The sequence below is a fragment of the Rhinatrema bivittatum genome, chromosome 3 (genome assembly GCF_901001135.1).
Source record: "Rhinatrema bivittatum chromosome 3, aRhiBiv1.1, whole genome shotgun sequence".
Lineage (NCBI taxonomy): Eukaryota > Metazoa > Chordata > Amphibia > Gymnophiona > Rhinatrematidae > Rhinatrema > Rhinatrema bivittatum.
This window is the reverse complement of record NC_042617.1, coordinates 472677502-472694296: the sequence shown is the minus strand read 5'-3', so window position 1 is coordinate 472694296 and position 16795 is coordinate 472677502. Positions and strand designations below refer to the sequence as shown.

Sequence of the window (16795 nt, the reverse complement as noted above, 5' to 3'; positions counted from 1 at the left end):
ACCTGATGCACTGCAAGGCTGCAGATAGCCCTGGTATCATTGGCTGAGTGGTTTGCGGTATAACCATCTCAGCTATCCTTTGGATGGTAGAAATAAAAATTGAAGGTTAGTAAATGAAACAAATGTAGCCTAGAATTCAAAGCACATTGATGTATACTGAGCCCAATGGGCTAATTTTATTTCAAAGAGACTTTTATCATTGTGGAGATAACTTAACACAGAAAAATGTTTTGATTTGTTTTTTTAGTAGCAACTAGAGAATAATGTATGTAGTGTTTCCTAGAAAATAATTCAGTTATCCACTACATACAATAATACTTTTTCTCAACAGTATTTTATTTGGAGTTGCTAAATATATTGGCTGAAACTGAAAAGATAATTGCTTCTCCTAATCATCTTCATATTTGTCAGTAGGAGCAACTTCCAGTAAGAGCTGAAGATGCAAAGTAACTTTATGCAAGAATTTTGGATGGAGTTTGTAACGCACCAGCAGAATATAGAATAAGATGCTGATCAGCATGAATCCAAAGATGTAGAGGAATTCCATCTGGGGACTATCTATGACTGGAGCCAGTACCAAATAAACAGCCATAATGAAAAATAAGATAGGAATCAAAATTGGAACCTGTGGAGAGAAAAGAATAACGTGCACTTAGTTTTATTTTCTTAAAAATAAATATTTGCTTCACACATCTCTTTTGAGTTATCATAGCAAATCTATTATCGTTAAAAGTTCTATATGGATTACCAGGGACCTTTGTTTCACTTTGTATTTTATTTTCCTTAGGAATTCATCAGTGTTTATTATAACAAATAAAAATGGGAGAGTCAGGGCAAAACAATTAGTCATATTTTTCCTGACTGATTACTCTCCCGTTTTTGTTCTGATAAAGGAAAAATTTAAAAAAAAACCTGAAAATGAAGGTCCTGAATGATAACTAAGATACGGGTCGATACAGAAAAACCCGCGGGAGAGCCGGCGAGCGCCCGTTCTCCCGGCGCGCGCCCAGGCCACTCTCCTGGGCGCGCAATTCAGAAAAGAAAAATATGTAAATGAGGGCCCGCGGTAGAAGTATACACCAAATCGAAACAAAAATAAAAAACATGACAAACCCAAAAATGAAACAAAAAAAGGAATATTTTGGCTGCACACTCTTACTTTTCAATGCTTATTTAGAGTCGGGAGAAGTTTTGGAGGATGAGAGACAGGTGGATATGGTCTCTCTTCACAAAAGTGGAAGTGAAGAGGAGGCTGGGAATTACAGGCTGGTTAGTCTGACCTCTTTGGAGAGTAAATTAATGGAATCGCTGCTAAAACAGGAGATAGTGTAGTTTTTGGAATCTAATGGATTACAACATCCAAGACTGCGTGGTTTTACCAGTGGTAAGGCTTGTCAGCTGAATCTAGTTAATTTCTAGGGAAGTGCAGGGGAAAAAAAAATTAGTTTTTGTTTTTCGATTCATTTTCGGGAGGTTTTTTCCTCACAAATTTTGGTTCGTGGATTCCTTGATTCATTTCACTCTTGTGAAAAAACTAATCAAGCAATTAATCCCACTCCCCCAAAAAAACGGCTAAAAAATGAAAACAAGCCATCCCTCCTACTCTCCCAGAAAAATGCTGGGACCATAAGAACATAAGAAAATGCCATACTGGGTCAGACCAAGGGTCCATCAAGCCCAGCATCCTGTTTCCAACAGTGGCCAATCCAGGCCACAAGAACCTGGCAAGTCCCCAAAAACTAAGTCTATTCCATGTTACCATTGCTAATGGCAGTGGCTACTCTCTAAGTGAACTTAATAGCAGGTAATGGACTTCTCCTCCAAGAACTTATCCAATCCTTTTTTAAACACAGCTATACTAACTGCACTAACCACATCCTCTGGCAACAAATTCCAGAGTTTAATTGTGTGCTGAGTAAAAAAAAACTTTCCCCTCCAGCCCCCACTTACCCAGTCCGGTGTGGATCTGCTTGGACTTGATTAAGCCAAGGCCGCAGTACATCGCCATGGTCTCAGCGCACAGCGAAATGGTGCTGTCTGCTGGGGTGAATGAGCCGGAGTAAATTAACTCCAGTGCAACCCCAGCAAACGCTGTCATTGTGCAACAGGAAGGAGAAAGAAGAGGACACGTGAAGAGGAGCTTCCAGGCCTGGGCTCTGGGGTCTGAGTGAGACCCTGGGCCTAGGCCCTGGCTTCGGGACCCGTTCTCCTTGTCGGGTCACAGCATCAGGCTTGGGTCCAGGCCGAGACCCCGGCATCAGAACATAAGCACATAAGAAATTGCCATACTGGGTCAGACCAAGGGTCCATCAAGCCCAGCATCCTGTTTCCAACAGTGGCCAATCCAAGTCACATATACCTGGCAAGTACCCAAACATTAGATAAATCACAAGCTACTATTGCTTATTAATTACTGTAATAGCAGTTTATGGATTTTTCCTCTAGCAACTTATCTAAACCTTTTTTAAACCAGTAAAACTAACTTCTTTAACCACATCCTCTGGCAATGAATTCCAGAGCTTAACTATGCACCTTTGGGTCAGTTTGCAGTGTTGGACCTGGGCCCCAGCCAAGGCCCCTGTGTCTGGACCTGGCTTCTGGGTTAGGTGCAGTGTTGGGCCTGGATCCAGACGGAGGCCCCTGCCTTGGGACCCGGCCTCTAGGTCAGGTCATGGTGTCGGGCCTGGGTCCAGGCCAAAGCCCTGGCATCAGAACTGAACCTTCAATGGATACCCAATGAATCAGGTAAGGTTTTGTGTTTGTTTTTGTTTTTGTAATTTTCGGGGGGTCTTGGCTTGTCCCGGCATCAGGCTTCCACCGAGACCACGGCATCGTGCTCGGGCCTAGGCCATGGCCCTTGCTTTGGGCATCGGCCTATCCTCGAGCACGACACTGGCGCCATGGCTTAGGCCCGAAGATGGGGCCTCATCTAGGGATTTGCCACAGCCCCTGCTTTGGGCCTTGGCCTATGCCATAGGCGAAGCCCTAGGTTTGGGCCTAGACCTAGGCCCAAACCTGGGGCTAGGTCAAAACCTAGGCCCAATGCATTTGTTTTAAAATAGAACAAATGAATAAAATGTGTTTCATTTGGGGGGCCCCAATTCATTTTGGGGCCCCCTAAATGAAATGAATTAGCCTTATTTGTCACATTTTGCACTTTTGTTTTAAACAAATGCACATCCATATCAATTTCTTTGGGTGACCAGAGGAAAGCATTAGATGCAATGTACATAGATTTCAGTATGGCCTTTGACATGGTTCTACATAGGCAACTTATAAATAAACTGAGCCATCTTTGGTATGGGCCCTAAACTGACTGACTGGGTTGAGGGGGGTGGGGGGTGATATTCAATCTATTTTGAATCGTCGAGAACATTTTTGTATTTTTAAATTGGATTCCTTGAAACCCAAGGGGCTAAATGAGGTAATTAATTGGTACCCTTTGATCTGAAGGTGGAGGATTAAATGAGGGATTTTTTTTTGACCTGCTGCTAAGATGAAGGATTGAATGAGAGGTTGGTTTTCAGCCCATTTGGAAATTGATGTCATTTCCGTTTAGGAATATATAAAGATTCGGGGTTGATGCCATGTTGATTTAAATGGAAGTTAAAAGATGTAAGGTGGAGATGTTGCTTGTGAGCCGTCTTGTGGATTAAAAATGAGAAGATGTTTTAATACTAAAAAAGACCCCCTGATGCAGATATCAAAACGTGGATCCATTTCAGGGCAATGATGCAACATAAAGATAAGTGTGGAGTCTGAATTTTACTCTCTCTATTAGGAGACTGTTTTCTTCAAAGACTGCTCTGGTGGGGACCTTTGATACATATAAAAATGAAACGAAAATAAGTTTGAGCTCCAGAGGTTCGGGCACAGTTTCTTTTATTAGAAATTAATAATAAAATAAAATAAAGTTGTACTTATGAGTAAAAGCAAGCAGTCTGTGACTCATACACACTGGGGCAGATTTTAAAATGTACGCCCGATTTTATAACATGCGTGCGCAGCCGCGCACATGTTATAAAATCAGGGGTCGGCACACGCAAGGGGTTACACACTAGTGCATCTTGCGCGTGCCGAGCCCTCGGGTTGAACAGCTGGCTTTCCCTGTTCCCTCCGAGGCCACTCCAAAATCAGAGCGGCCTCAAAGGGAACTGTCCTTCCCCCCCCACCTTCCCCTCCCTTCCCCTACCTGTTCTGCCCCCCAGCCCTAAAGAACACCCCCCCCCCCGTCCCTTTCTCGTGGAAGTAACGACTGCCAGAGGCAGGCGTAACTTGCGCATGCCTTCTGAGTGCCGGTGCACGATCCCCCGGCACAGTGGCCCTGCAGAGGCCTCTGGCCACGCCCCCTCCCCGCCCCCAGACACGTGTCACAGGACTTTATGCGTACCGCCGGGCTGTTTGAAAATAGGCACGGCGCGCGTAACCCCCCAACGCGCATAAATCCACCTGGATTTATGCGCGTAAGTCTTTTAAAATCTGCCCCACTGTGTACTTGGAGGTCCTACAAAAAGAGAAAAGACAAAAGATAAAAAGTAAAAAATGTATGTATAATCAATTTATTTAAATATGACTGGGTGACTTGTGGTTGTTGGAGTTGGGATTGTTTATATAAACCCCCAGATTACATTAAGGATTGGGGCTGGAGTTGGTGATTTTACAAAAGAAGAGATACAGCATAACAGAATAAGTACTCTTCTTTAAAACTTAAGTAACATCTACAATGAATATATTCCACAGAATTTTTACCTTAAAGGATAGAAAACAGACAGATATAAAGGGTGGTCCAGGCAGCAAAGAGTAACTCAAGGATAGTGGAATCAGATTTTCAAAGGGCTAAAACTGGCTCCAACATTCACAGGGGTACTTTTTCAAAAGGATCATGCAGGTAAAAATAGATTTCATCTACATCTGGATAAGTGGATACTGCAAGGATGTGTGTACTTTTGGTCATGCAGAAAAGAGGTGCTCCAAGGGGGCTCCAATCTGGAGCCGCCGTTTAGCTTCACTCCTAAATTCAAAAGTATCTCACCACCAACACTTGACAGGTCGGCGCGATAACTTCTTCAAACGGTGGCTCCAGATTGTTTTTTCGTGTTTGATTTATACGGAAACTTCAGCTCTTGAGAAGTGACTGTGCCGAATTGAAAGTTTGTCGCACACTCAGAGAAGCTGAACTGCTTTATGGAGACAACCACCGGCATCAAATTTAATGGCCCTTGAAGCAGCTCAAATGAGTGAAACTCGGCCTGAGTTGGGCTTTTTATGATGTTTTGTGCAGAATAAAAGAATTCCTGGTGTTCACTGATCCTCTTGTTTTGGTCGCTACTGCAGTATTGGATCGGTTTCTGGTTTGTTTTTTTGGACCTATCTAAAATCCCCCCTCACCTTTGTTCGGGAAGTTGCGCTTGCCTCCAGGCAGACGTAGGTTGCGCGCGCCGGCAACAGCCGGCCCGTGATCCCGGGCACAGCGGCAAATGGCCACTGTGCCTGGAGGTTACGGCCTCGCCCCCACCCCACCCCCAGACCACCCCATCCCGCCCCACACCCCGCTCCCTTTTTCAAGCCCCAGGACATACGCACATCCCAGGGCTTGTGCGCGTCGCCGAGCTTATGCAAAATAGGCTCGGCGCGCGCAGGAGCAGGTTTTCAGGGTTACGCGTGTAATATACGCACGTAACCCTTTGAAAATACACCCCTATATGTTCTTTCCTACTTTTTTTACCTTATAAGGTCTTGGAAGGTCAGGCTTCTTAATTCTTAAGTACAGCAGGCTTGCAGATGTTAGGCTAAAGAATATCCAGGTGCAAACACTATATGAAGCAATTAGAAGAATCTGAGTTAATCAAAATTCCTTCATGTAATTTCAACTTTACCACCAGTGGTTTGCAATATGACTGTTGTGATTCTTTTATACCACACGATAGCTTCAGAACAACTAGTGCTGTGTGGGGCTATGCTTTGTGACTGCTATATTTGTAAATATACTGCCATGGTTTCCATTCTGGAAAATGATAAAATTAGTTTATTAATGCCTCAAAATGCCCTGAAGTAATTGCTTTTATTCTTCCTACAATGTGGCAGAAAATGGCAGAAAACTCATTGAACATTTATAAAAGGAAGCCCATATTGTAAGAGATCCAGTAGCAGTCCTGGTGCCAAAGGAATGTGGAATATTACTGTATTTTCCTAAACCTAACTTTCGTTCATATCAGTTTTAAATCCATTTCCATTTGTCTTCCAAATCCAAATTCCTCTAACTCCATTTGTTGAAAAGCTCAGTGTAGAATGTGGCTTTTTATGAAAAGCAAACATTTTCAGACAACTGAATTATCTCTGATGCTCAAAATTTAGGAAAAGCCAGCCGAGGGCATGCTTGAGTCTGAAACCCACTGTCTACTCTAGCTGATGACGTGGACTCTTTTCCTGGAAAGCTTATGCCTCAATAAATCAGTTGGTCTCTAAGATGTCACCAGCTTCTGTGTCATTTTTTGCCACAACAAACTAACACAGCTAGCCATCTGGAAGTTTTATTTTCCAGTTACTTACTTAAAGTCAATAAGCCAAAGGCTTATTGACTTTCAAAGTTCACAGTCATATCACATATCCTTACTTTAAAGTGGGTTACAAAAAGGGATACACTGCTTATGGAGTTTACACTTGTACAGTCATGTATGCACTTGAATTTAGAACAGCAGCAATATTTCCACATATAAGCCATGGTTACTAATTAAAATGGTACTCTAGCGCCTCTTGCAAAATTGTTGATTTTTTTAATTGTTTTATCTGAGCATGCTCCAACTTTAAGTGAGCTGTCTCTCTCCAGCATGCAGCCTTAGAGGACCCAGCTCCCTGTACAGCATTTTTAAGCTAATTTAATTGGACTGCTCTTACTGAGGCATGGAGCAAACCATCTTTTGTGAATACCATAGGGTTACTTTACTCCACTGTTAAGTGAAATATCAGAGTATATGAGCATTATTCCTGATGTGGATGATCTGATTGAATTAGACAGAATTAATATCTTTCGATGCTCTAGCAGTTTGGGATGTAATTGAACAGTGAACAACTGAGTCCTAACTGGAATCTTTGTGTGTGCAAGAAAATAAATGAGATGATTGTTCTCAGTTGGAGTGAATCCCATGTTTTATTTTGGAGTCACACAAGAACATGGGATATAGAGGGACCGATGAGGAAAGTGCACCCAAGGCCTATACCCCTGAGAGATCCTACCAATTCGAGAGACAGTGTCATGCAGGTTACACAGGCATGCATTAGCAAAAAAAGGAAACTGTTGCTCATACCTGTTGTAATTAATGATGCTGCTAAAGTCACCTGTAATTATGATAATTGTAGCTGTCACTGCTGTAAATATCATTGCTGGAGAAAGCGTAAGACGTCGCACATGAATCATAGATAGAACTGCAGGCTGTATTAATAAATTAAATGAACTAATTAAAAACAGAAATTATGCAGTAAACTTTCTACTTAGCTCCAATATTGTCTCTGACTCCTGGACTTCCATCTTTTATAGGACTCTGTTGGTGCTACGAACCAATATTTCTGTCTTGTAAGGTATTTTCCCCCTTCTGCCAAACTCCCATCTACAAACACCTATATCTGGGATCTTATAAAGACACAATTTTTTGTTTCTAATCAGAAGACATCATAGACCCAATTCAACCCCAGAACACTGACTTGGTATTTGATAGCCTTCACCAAACCACCAGTTTAAATACTACACCAACCAAAGTCTTGAGTACTGGCTCTTGATAGCTTTGATCCACTATGTGACACATTCTTTGTTTTCATAAAATAATTTAGCAAAAGGATTCTCAGGAGCCCCCTTTAACATGACACTGGCTCTCAGGAGCTATGAGCTGAATGTTGCCCACTGGCAATGACACATCATGGTCTTTCTTAAAGGCGTACATGCTATTGTTGCACTGGTTCAACTCTAACTATCCTGAAGTCACATCTGGGCTCCAACCAAAGTCTCCTACATGTATCAGTGGAGATAATATAGGGAATATGTTCATTTATGCATCACATGTGCAGAATCCATTGCATGTAAAAACATAGTAGAAACTGTGATTAAGGTACAGCACTGCAGGTTGTGACACAGCAGACTCAAGTTCAACTCTGCTGCCTATAGGGCCCATCTGGATTAGGCAGACCATAGAGGTGACACACTCAATCCAGGAAAGGGAGGGAACGTGACTTCTACTGTTTTGGTGCCCCCTGCCAACTATAAAGAGCAGCACTGAGGGATCATCTTGGAGGAGAAACTTATTTTCAATTCATATCGTTCTGCTAAATCAGATAAAAGAGTGATCAACTTCTGCTCTGACTAAAGGAATTGAAGGGCTGAGGTGAAGAATCTAGTGCCCTGACTTTATAGGGTTAGTAGTCTGGTCACAGGGATGTGGGTACCCATATAAATGTGGTATCGCTCTGGAGACCGGCACTAAATTTGATGTTAATGTTAATAATCTTAATGTTAATAATGATACAGTAACACTATGGAAACTGATCACTATTACATTCTGGTTTTAGTAAGTCTTCAGTTTATGTTGATGATCTGTGATGATGCCACGTAGCCATAAATATCACTAATGCTTAATATTTGTGGCATTATGATATGACATTATTAAGAACTTCCATGAAACTACTACAACTGCTGCTACTACTTCGTCTCATATCTATAGCACTAATATACATGTGCAGCGATAAACAGATACACTTAAGAGACAGTCCCTGTTCCAGGGACCTTACAATCTAAACAAGACACACAAGCAATACAAATAAGAGGTTTCAGAAAATGTATTTATTATAGCAAGCATGGTTAAACTCAACAAGGCCATGATCAGGGACAGCCAGGGTTTAAGATTTAAAACCAATCTCAAAAGTGTATGTTTTTAGACAGGGCTTGAATATGGCAAGAGAAGGAGCATGATGCAGTAACTCAGGAAGGTTATTCTAGACATATAATGCAGCAAGGTAAAAAGCTCAGAGTCTGGATTTGGCAATGGAGGTGAAACGCCCAGATTAGTAATGCACAAGAAGCAAACCTTATTCAATGCAAAGGAAGTTCTAGAACTTGGCGTCACAATATGAAGATCAAAAGCAATAGACCAGGAAGGTCAGAAAATGTTTTTTCCACCCAAAACATGATGAAAAGAGGATGGAGTATCCTTTTGGAGGAGGCGGTAGAGAAAATATAGTAATGGAAATCAAAAAGTGTGGGATAAGCACAGAGGATCCCTAATGGCAAGATGGTGGTAATGAAGCACTGGCATATCCTCAATAGGGTGACAGTTACAGGCCAAAACAGCAGTGATATGATGGCGTTCTCCTTCCAAGAAGGCATGAAGCAGTGGTTACAACCCTAAACAATGCTATGATCCCATTGGATTTCCAAGAAGACATATGGATAACCTGCACAGAGCAGCAGTTAAAACCTTAAACAGTGGTACAAGCTTGAGAGGTTAGGGAAGGAAGCGAGAGAGTGGGTGTCGGTTTTCATATGGTAATTTGTATGCATAGTAGATAAATCACTTCTGGGCATTTTATCATCATTGACTATGTTAGTAAAAGAGCAGTTTGCTTGATGAATGAAGATCTCATGGAGGAGTGTAGGGGGAGAAATGAAAGGGTATGAAGAGCTACAAAGTGAATACACTTGTAGATGACTAGGAGAAGCTTAAATGGCATGCATAAGTGGATGGGGACCCAAGGTAGTGACTTCACAAAAGGGTTTAATAGGGGGTCCACAGAATGCCAGCTTTAGGGTAGGTCAAGCAGGGTAGTTTCCCAGGGCACTGTGTGACAAGAGGCACTGCCAGCCAGGGGCAATAGGGAAACTATAGCCATATCCCCTTCCACCACAGCCAATGTAGCCACTGCCCAAAGAGACAATCACCAGAAGGCAGAACTTAATGTTGAGAGAAATAAAGAGCCCCAGAGGATGCTACTCCCTGCCTCCATCCCCCATTCACAGAATGGGCAAACCCTCACAGGGGGCTCTCTACCTGGAAGAGAACCCTCTCCTTCTAGAAAAGAAATGAGGTGTTCCAGAGTGCCCCTATGAGAACCAGAGGAGTCACGCAGCTTGGTGCCAAGCCCCATCACCTGGAGTGACTGACATTATCAGCAAGGATGCCACTGAACAACAAAGCCACCTCACAGATTGCCTGCTTCCCCAAAGAGACAGCAGCAGGTAAGGAGCTGTGGAGGAGAGAAGGGCCCTGGGATGCTGAGACCAATGGCAAAGCTCAGGAAAGAAAATCCACTCCCTTGACCCACACCAATCCAGGGCAGGGCAGAGAAAGTCCACCCACACTCCTCCTACCCACTAATCTACCACAAGGACCAGAGATGGGGGCCAGCCGAGGGGGGATGCCATCAACAATTTCTGTCTAGGGCATTACTCTCCCTAAAGCCAGTCCCGGGTCCAAATCAATAATACAGTATCCCTGTGGACTTTATATTAGTTTTTACCATTTTGGTAGCTGTTTCCTCAATTCTCTTTTGGACTTTCTTGTTAATCCTTCACATCTAATTTGCCAGAGCTTAGGTTCTTTCCTATTTTATTCATTGGACTTTTTAATTTCTTAAAGGATGCCTTTTTGGCTCTTATAACAGTTTTGCAGCATCATTGAGCCATGGCTGCCAAATTTTGCCTTCTTTAGAGAAAGACAAGCAGAAAATATATATATATAAAAAATGTTGGAACTGAAAAAAAAATCACATTTTTTATTTGAAAACCAGTGAACCGAGTTCTATTAAAATTGGCAGTGTAACAGAGACAGGGAAAGACAATGTGTTTGCCTATTTTTGTGAAAATTGGACACCTGCTGCCAAAATTCAGTGAAAGAAACTCATACTTTAAAATGGATCTCTAACCATGGCAATGCTACCATGGCAATGCTACCATGCCATCATGATCATAATCAAATAATAATAATATTCCTCACATCTACCTACGTTGTGATTGCTTATACAAAAAAGGAAATGATGACTATTGTAACTTTTTTGTTATTAAAATCCTCAAATGTTAAACAGGAATGTCCCCATATCTGCCTCCTTACCAAGTGACCTTCTCTTGCTGCCACATAGTACAAGCGTCCTCCACTGAAGGTTCCACTATTGATTGCGCCAAATGTGGACAGAACTACTGACAGAGGCATCAACCACATCCACTTGCCAAGTATTTTGTTTCTGTGGAAGGAGAAATATCATTTTAGAAACATAATCTATGACAGTAAACAAGGACCAGAACGCCCATCTAGGCTGCCCAATTCACATCCTGCTTAACGCAATAGACTCCAGTTATTTCTTGCTTTCCCTTCACTTCGGTGTAACTAAGGATCCTCTGTGCTTATCCTACGCAGCTCAGATAAAATTAAAAAAGATCCAGTGTGGACCCTGCTTTCCTGCCAGGCTACCCTGTGCAGAGTTGAAACTGTAATGCACTCTGCCTGAGATGTGACTGCAACCAATTTTTCCTGGATCCTTTTGGGAGAGCACAGATGAAACCTCAACTCTTGTTGACTATTTGGAAGTAAGGGATCCTGAAATGAATGCCCCCTCCCCCCTTTGAAAAGATCATATCTATTATTAAAGTTATCTATAAAAGTAACGTTTCAGAGTGAGCCCCTCTGCACTCCCAGCTCAAATACCCAAAGTGGGATTACAGACATGATATCTTCATATGTATCCTTGCCACCTGTTGGTAGCCGTTCTCAAAGCCCTTCTTTGGTGACTACTGAACAAAAAATATTTTTCTAGTATTTCAGCTTTTTCCTTCTCACCTTGCACACATTCCATTTTTTCATCTGTGACTTCATCTGTTGCTAAGTTCTTGCTCTATTTTTTAGCCCAGTAGGAGGGTGGGAAATTTTGGGGGATCCTGCTTTGCACTTAGCACCCCCCCCCACCTTTTTATGGTAAGGCTTAAAGGAAATTTATTTTATTTATTTATTTAGAATTTTTATATACCGACATTCTCGATACACATATCAAATCAAATCGGTTTCCATTATAACAAAACAGTCGCGGTTAAGGCGTTACATTAAACAAGGTGACTGAACAATAGAACGTAAATGTTAAATAGTAATAAATGAATCATCGAACAGCGTTAAAAGACGTAACAGAATAAATAGGGTGAAATGAAATAAAAGTAATACATGGAACAGTAAAATGAAATAAAAGTAAAAGTAATACATGGAACAGTGAACAAATGTTCATGGGCGTAATGTTGGCGTAAAATGGAATAGAAACATAGAAACATAGAAACATAGAAATGACGGCAGAAGAAGACCGAATGGCCCATCCAGTCTGCCCAGCAAGCCTCACACATTTTTTCTCTCATTCTTATCTGTTTCTCTTAGCTCCTTGTTCTATTCCCCTTCCACCCCCACCATTAATGTAGAGAGCAGTGATGGAGCTGCATCCAAGTGAAATATCTAGCTTGATTAGTTAGGGGTAGTAGGGGCAGTAACCGCCGCGATAAGCAAGCTACACCCATGCTTATTTGTTTTACCTAGACTATGTTGTACAGCCCTTGTTGGTTTTTTTTTCTTCTCCCCTGCCGTTGAAGCAGAGAGCCATGCTGGATATGCATTGAAAGTGAAGTATCAGGCACATTTGGTTTGGGGTAGTAACCGCCGTAACAAGCCAGCTACTCCTCGCTTTGTGATTGCGAATCCTTTTTTTCTTCACCCCTGTCGTTGAAGCTATGCAGGATATGCGTGAAGCATCAGTTTTTTGTTTTTGTTTTTTTTTTTTTTCCCCTGCCGTTGAAGCAGAGAGCTATGCTGGAAATGTGTGATGTATCAGTCTTTCTCCCATGCCGATGAAGCAGAGAACCATGCTGGATATGCATGGAAAGTGAAGTATCAGGCACATTTGGTTTGGGGTAGTAACTGCCGTAACAAGCCAGCTACTTCCCCGCTTTTTGAGTGCGAACCCTTTTTCTTCTCCCTTGCCGTTGTAGCGGAGAGCTCTGCTGGATGTGTGAAGTATCAGTTATTCTTCTCCCCTGTCATTGAAGCAGAGAGCTATGCTGTATATGCATTGAAAGTGAAGTATCAGGCATATTTGGTTTGGGGTAGTAACCGCCGTAACAAGCCAGCTACTCCCCTCTTTGTGAGTGCAAATCCTTTTTTCCATTACCTCTTGCTGTTGAAGCTTAGAGCGATGTAGGAGTCACAGTAAGCATGTGTATGTTTATTTAATAAGGGTATTGTGTCAATAGCCATCATTCTGGCGAGTCACCCACTCTTCATTGGCGGCCTATTGACTTTATGGATCCGCAGTGTTTATCCCACGCCCCTTTGAAGTCTTTCACAGTTCTGGTCTTCACCACTTCCTCCGGAACAGTCAACAAATGTTCATGGGCGTAAAATGTTCATGGGCGTAAAATGGAATAAAAGTAATACATGGAACAGTCAACAAATGTTCATGGGCGTAAAATGTTCATGGGCGTAAAATGGAATAAAAGTAATACATGGAACAGTGAACAAATGTTCATGGGCATAAAGTGATCTAATGCATCTACTAGGGTATCTTTTGTAACATATGGACTGTAAATGGAAATAATATGGAAATGTAAAAATTGCCCCCAGCATGTGCTTTGAGTCTTTGCCATCCCCCAGGTGGACAGACCAAGAGGAGAGATTTCTCTGCCTGGAAGTGGAGATGATCTCGAGGATGGATTTGGGAATTTATTCAGAGCTGGAGTTGAGCCAGTTCCTACAGAAGGAATTTTTCCTGGTATCTGGATGGATTGGTTTGGATGTGTTTACCTAAGAGGTGAAGAGATCTGAGATCTTTTGTATATTTCAGAAGGAGGGACTGGAGTGGTTTTGACTTTGAAAGACTAGTTTTCGACTGAGGGGATTTTTACACCTTTTCCTTGTTTTTGTTTTGGTTTTTTTTTATGCTAGAGTTGCAACAGGAAGGACTACTTGATGTGGATAATGGGAACACAGGCATGGATACAGGGATTATGGTGTTTCTGACACTTATTTTCCTCATGTTATTTTTGATATTCAGCATCCTAGCTTGGATTTTAATTTACAAACTAAATTAAAATTTTGTTTTGAACACCAAGTTGGTCTGAAAGACTTTTTTTGTTTTTTTCCTTTTCTTGGACTTAGGATCAGTGAGAAGGAGAGTGTTGGGGTGTTCATTTATTCTATGTCTTTTGGCCTCCTCCAGCATTATCGTTTGCACAAATTCAGGAGATCAGTAGGTTTAAACTGACTAGTAGTGACCACGGACCATGTCTATGCCTAGGGCCTAGGAAGTCAAGCTTCCCCCATGCCGTATGAACCCTAGCAAAGTAGTGCCCCAGGTGAAGCCAATCAGCCAACCAGGAGTCCTGCTACACATCTCTCCTACAATCCCACTTCTGTATTTTGAATTTTGCTGATACAGTGGAAAACATTGTCACCATAGTTATTATCAGGCCTGAATTTATGCACAGGCCTATTAGGCCTACACCTAGGGTAATAAAATTGGGAATGGAGGGCATCAAATTTCCTGCCCCTTTCTCCTCACTGACACCCCACAATCATACTCTAGATTTCTGAAGGCATCCTATCCCCCGAACCTTGACTTCTTTCGTGCAGTGAGGACGCTCACTCCAAGAAGTGGTTTGGGCAACGTTCTCTCTACCTAGCTTGATGGACACTCTATCTGGGCAACAACATGCTAGGTGGAGAGAATGTTGCCCAAATCTCCTCTTGGAGTGAGCGTCCTCACTCCGACGGCCAGCAAATCTGCACTAGAGACCACTGTTCTGTCCGTAGGTCTCATGTGGAATGCGAAAGTGGCCCCCGACGCTCATACCTAATCCCCACCCCGAGTTAGTAGGTGGCCCTCCCATAGGGATTCAAATACCTGTCTAGGGCATAGGCACTATAGTAAGTCTCTCTCTCTCTCTCTCTCTCTCTCTCTCTCTCTCTCTCTCTCTCTCTCTCTCTCTCTCTCTCTCTCTCTCTCTCTCTCTCTCTCTCTCTCTCTCTCTCTCGGTGGGGGTTGTGCCACAGCTCAAATGTTTGTCAAGGTGGGATCAGGGTAGCATGCCATGGCACTGAATCAGTGTTTAGGAGAGGGAGCAGATAAAATCTGTCCCTAGCTATTACATTATTTGTATTCACTGAACTAATTCAAACTGTTCTCTTTCAGTGCTTATTCAGATATAGGAGTAATTATAAACAAACCTTTGAAGAGCATTGGAAGGAGCAGCACTCCAATCCTTTACTCATTACAATTTTAAAATGTAGCAAACTTTCCAATTTAAGTGAAACCTGCAGTGGTGTGTTTAATCCCAAGAGCACACAAACTAATTTCTCTCTCTTCAGGGGCTACTCCAGCTAGCAAATTACTCCCATGCTTGACTTCTAATCCCTGGGGAGGGATTCTTTTTATTGGGGGAAGCTCTCGCTTATGGCCCAGATGATGTTGTGTTGATCCCAGTGTGTGTGTAGGCTGTAGGTGCTTTTCATGAGGTAAGAGACTGTAATGAATAGACAGGACCAGATTCTGGGTGTTAAAATAATAGTTTACTGATTGGAAAACATTACAGTCCATAACATAGGGAAGCAAGACCATTAGTTCGCTCCCGGAATCCCCCTCTCCCCCCCCAAATAAGACACCAACACAATTTATGGCGTTAAACACAAGGCCGCAGTTTATTACAAAACCTAACTCGAGCCCAGCAACTTATACATAATCATTAAATATTGTACCCCTCCCCCACCACCATCATGCCCCTTTTCACTTACCACCGTGTCCCAGTGGTAAGACTCGCTCGACGCACCCCCAATTCTTACCCCGCCATGGCTCCAGCAAGGGTAAGCATGCGGCCTGAGCATCGCCCCCCCCCCCCCCTTGCTCTTAGGCCTTCCCATGTAGCAGCCCCAAGCTACACGAGCATTTCCACCCCCCCCCCTTTCAAAGTCCTTCACAAACCAAACACAACAGATTTCAACTTTGGGCTCGGGTTTTCCGCCACAAACAAAAGTAACCCCTGTTACGTTTGTTCCCCCACTGCGGCCCTCTATTCACGCAGCTGTTGCAGGAATCCTTCCTCCAAGCCATTGTTAAACAAATCCAAACCTATCTCGGAAAGGTGTACCCCATTCCCTAAAAAGAAACCCCCGAGCACCTCCCACGACCAACTATGCCGCACCCAAAAACCCTCTTGCTGAACCAGCCATTTGCCAATCTGGCAGTTCAGTTTTTTAACCCCTTTCCACCATAACGGTTCCGAACAGTTTTTGATTCGAACCATAATATCGGACCAACCAACCCTCGTGCCTGGCATATCATTCATTATAGTCGCCAAGTCCTTCCTTATGATTGCCACTAATTTGCGGCAAGACATTTTTCCAATGTCGTTCCCTCCTAAATGAACTATCATCATCTGCGGAAATCCCCAAATTTGCACTTTCTTTGGAGGAAAGATCGCAACTCCCCCCACCGCATACCCCCCTTTCCAAACCACCGCACTGTCCAAGTACAACTATCCAAATGTAATTGCTCTCCATAAGGCCTCTTCACAGCCCTTCACTGCGCTCGATGCACGAATGAATGGCCCACGACCCAGGCACATTCGCGTTTGGATATCACCCCCTTCATATCTGCAAAAACAAAGGACTGCATTAGCCTATATCGTAGAAATCCTCCTGAGCCCCGCTTCCCCTTATTTCCGCACGCACGCCCTAAACGCATCCAATCTCCATCTACCCAGGGCTTGGATCCGTGACCCCGACCAACCCAACTC

The 16795-nt window shown here is 42.9% G+C and overlaps 1 protein-coding gene across 1 annotated transcript in view; it reads right to left on the bottom strand.

Moving 5' to 3' along the window:
- Positions 1-205: 205 nt before the first annotated feature.
- LOC115088833 (b(0,+)-type amino acid transporter 1-like) overlaps positions 206-16795 on the bottom strand; it is a 72677-nt gene continuing 56087 nt past the window's right edge. Inside the window, exons 3-6 of the mRNA XM_029597022.1 lie at positions 11091-11220; positions 7305-7429; positions 5726-5813; positions 206-625 (exon numbers count right to left, since the gene is read on the bottom strand). Coding sequence (XP_029452882.1) covers positions 389-625; positions 5726-5813; positions 7305-7429; positions 11091-11220 — 580 coding nt within the window. The 3' untranslated portion in view covers positions 206-388. The remainder of the gene's footprint in view (positions 626-5725; positions 5814-7304; positions 7430-11090; positions 11221-16795) is intronic.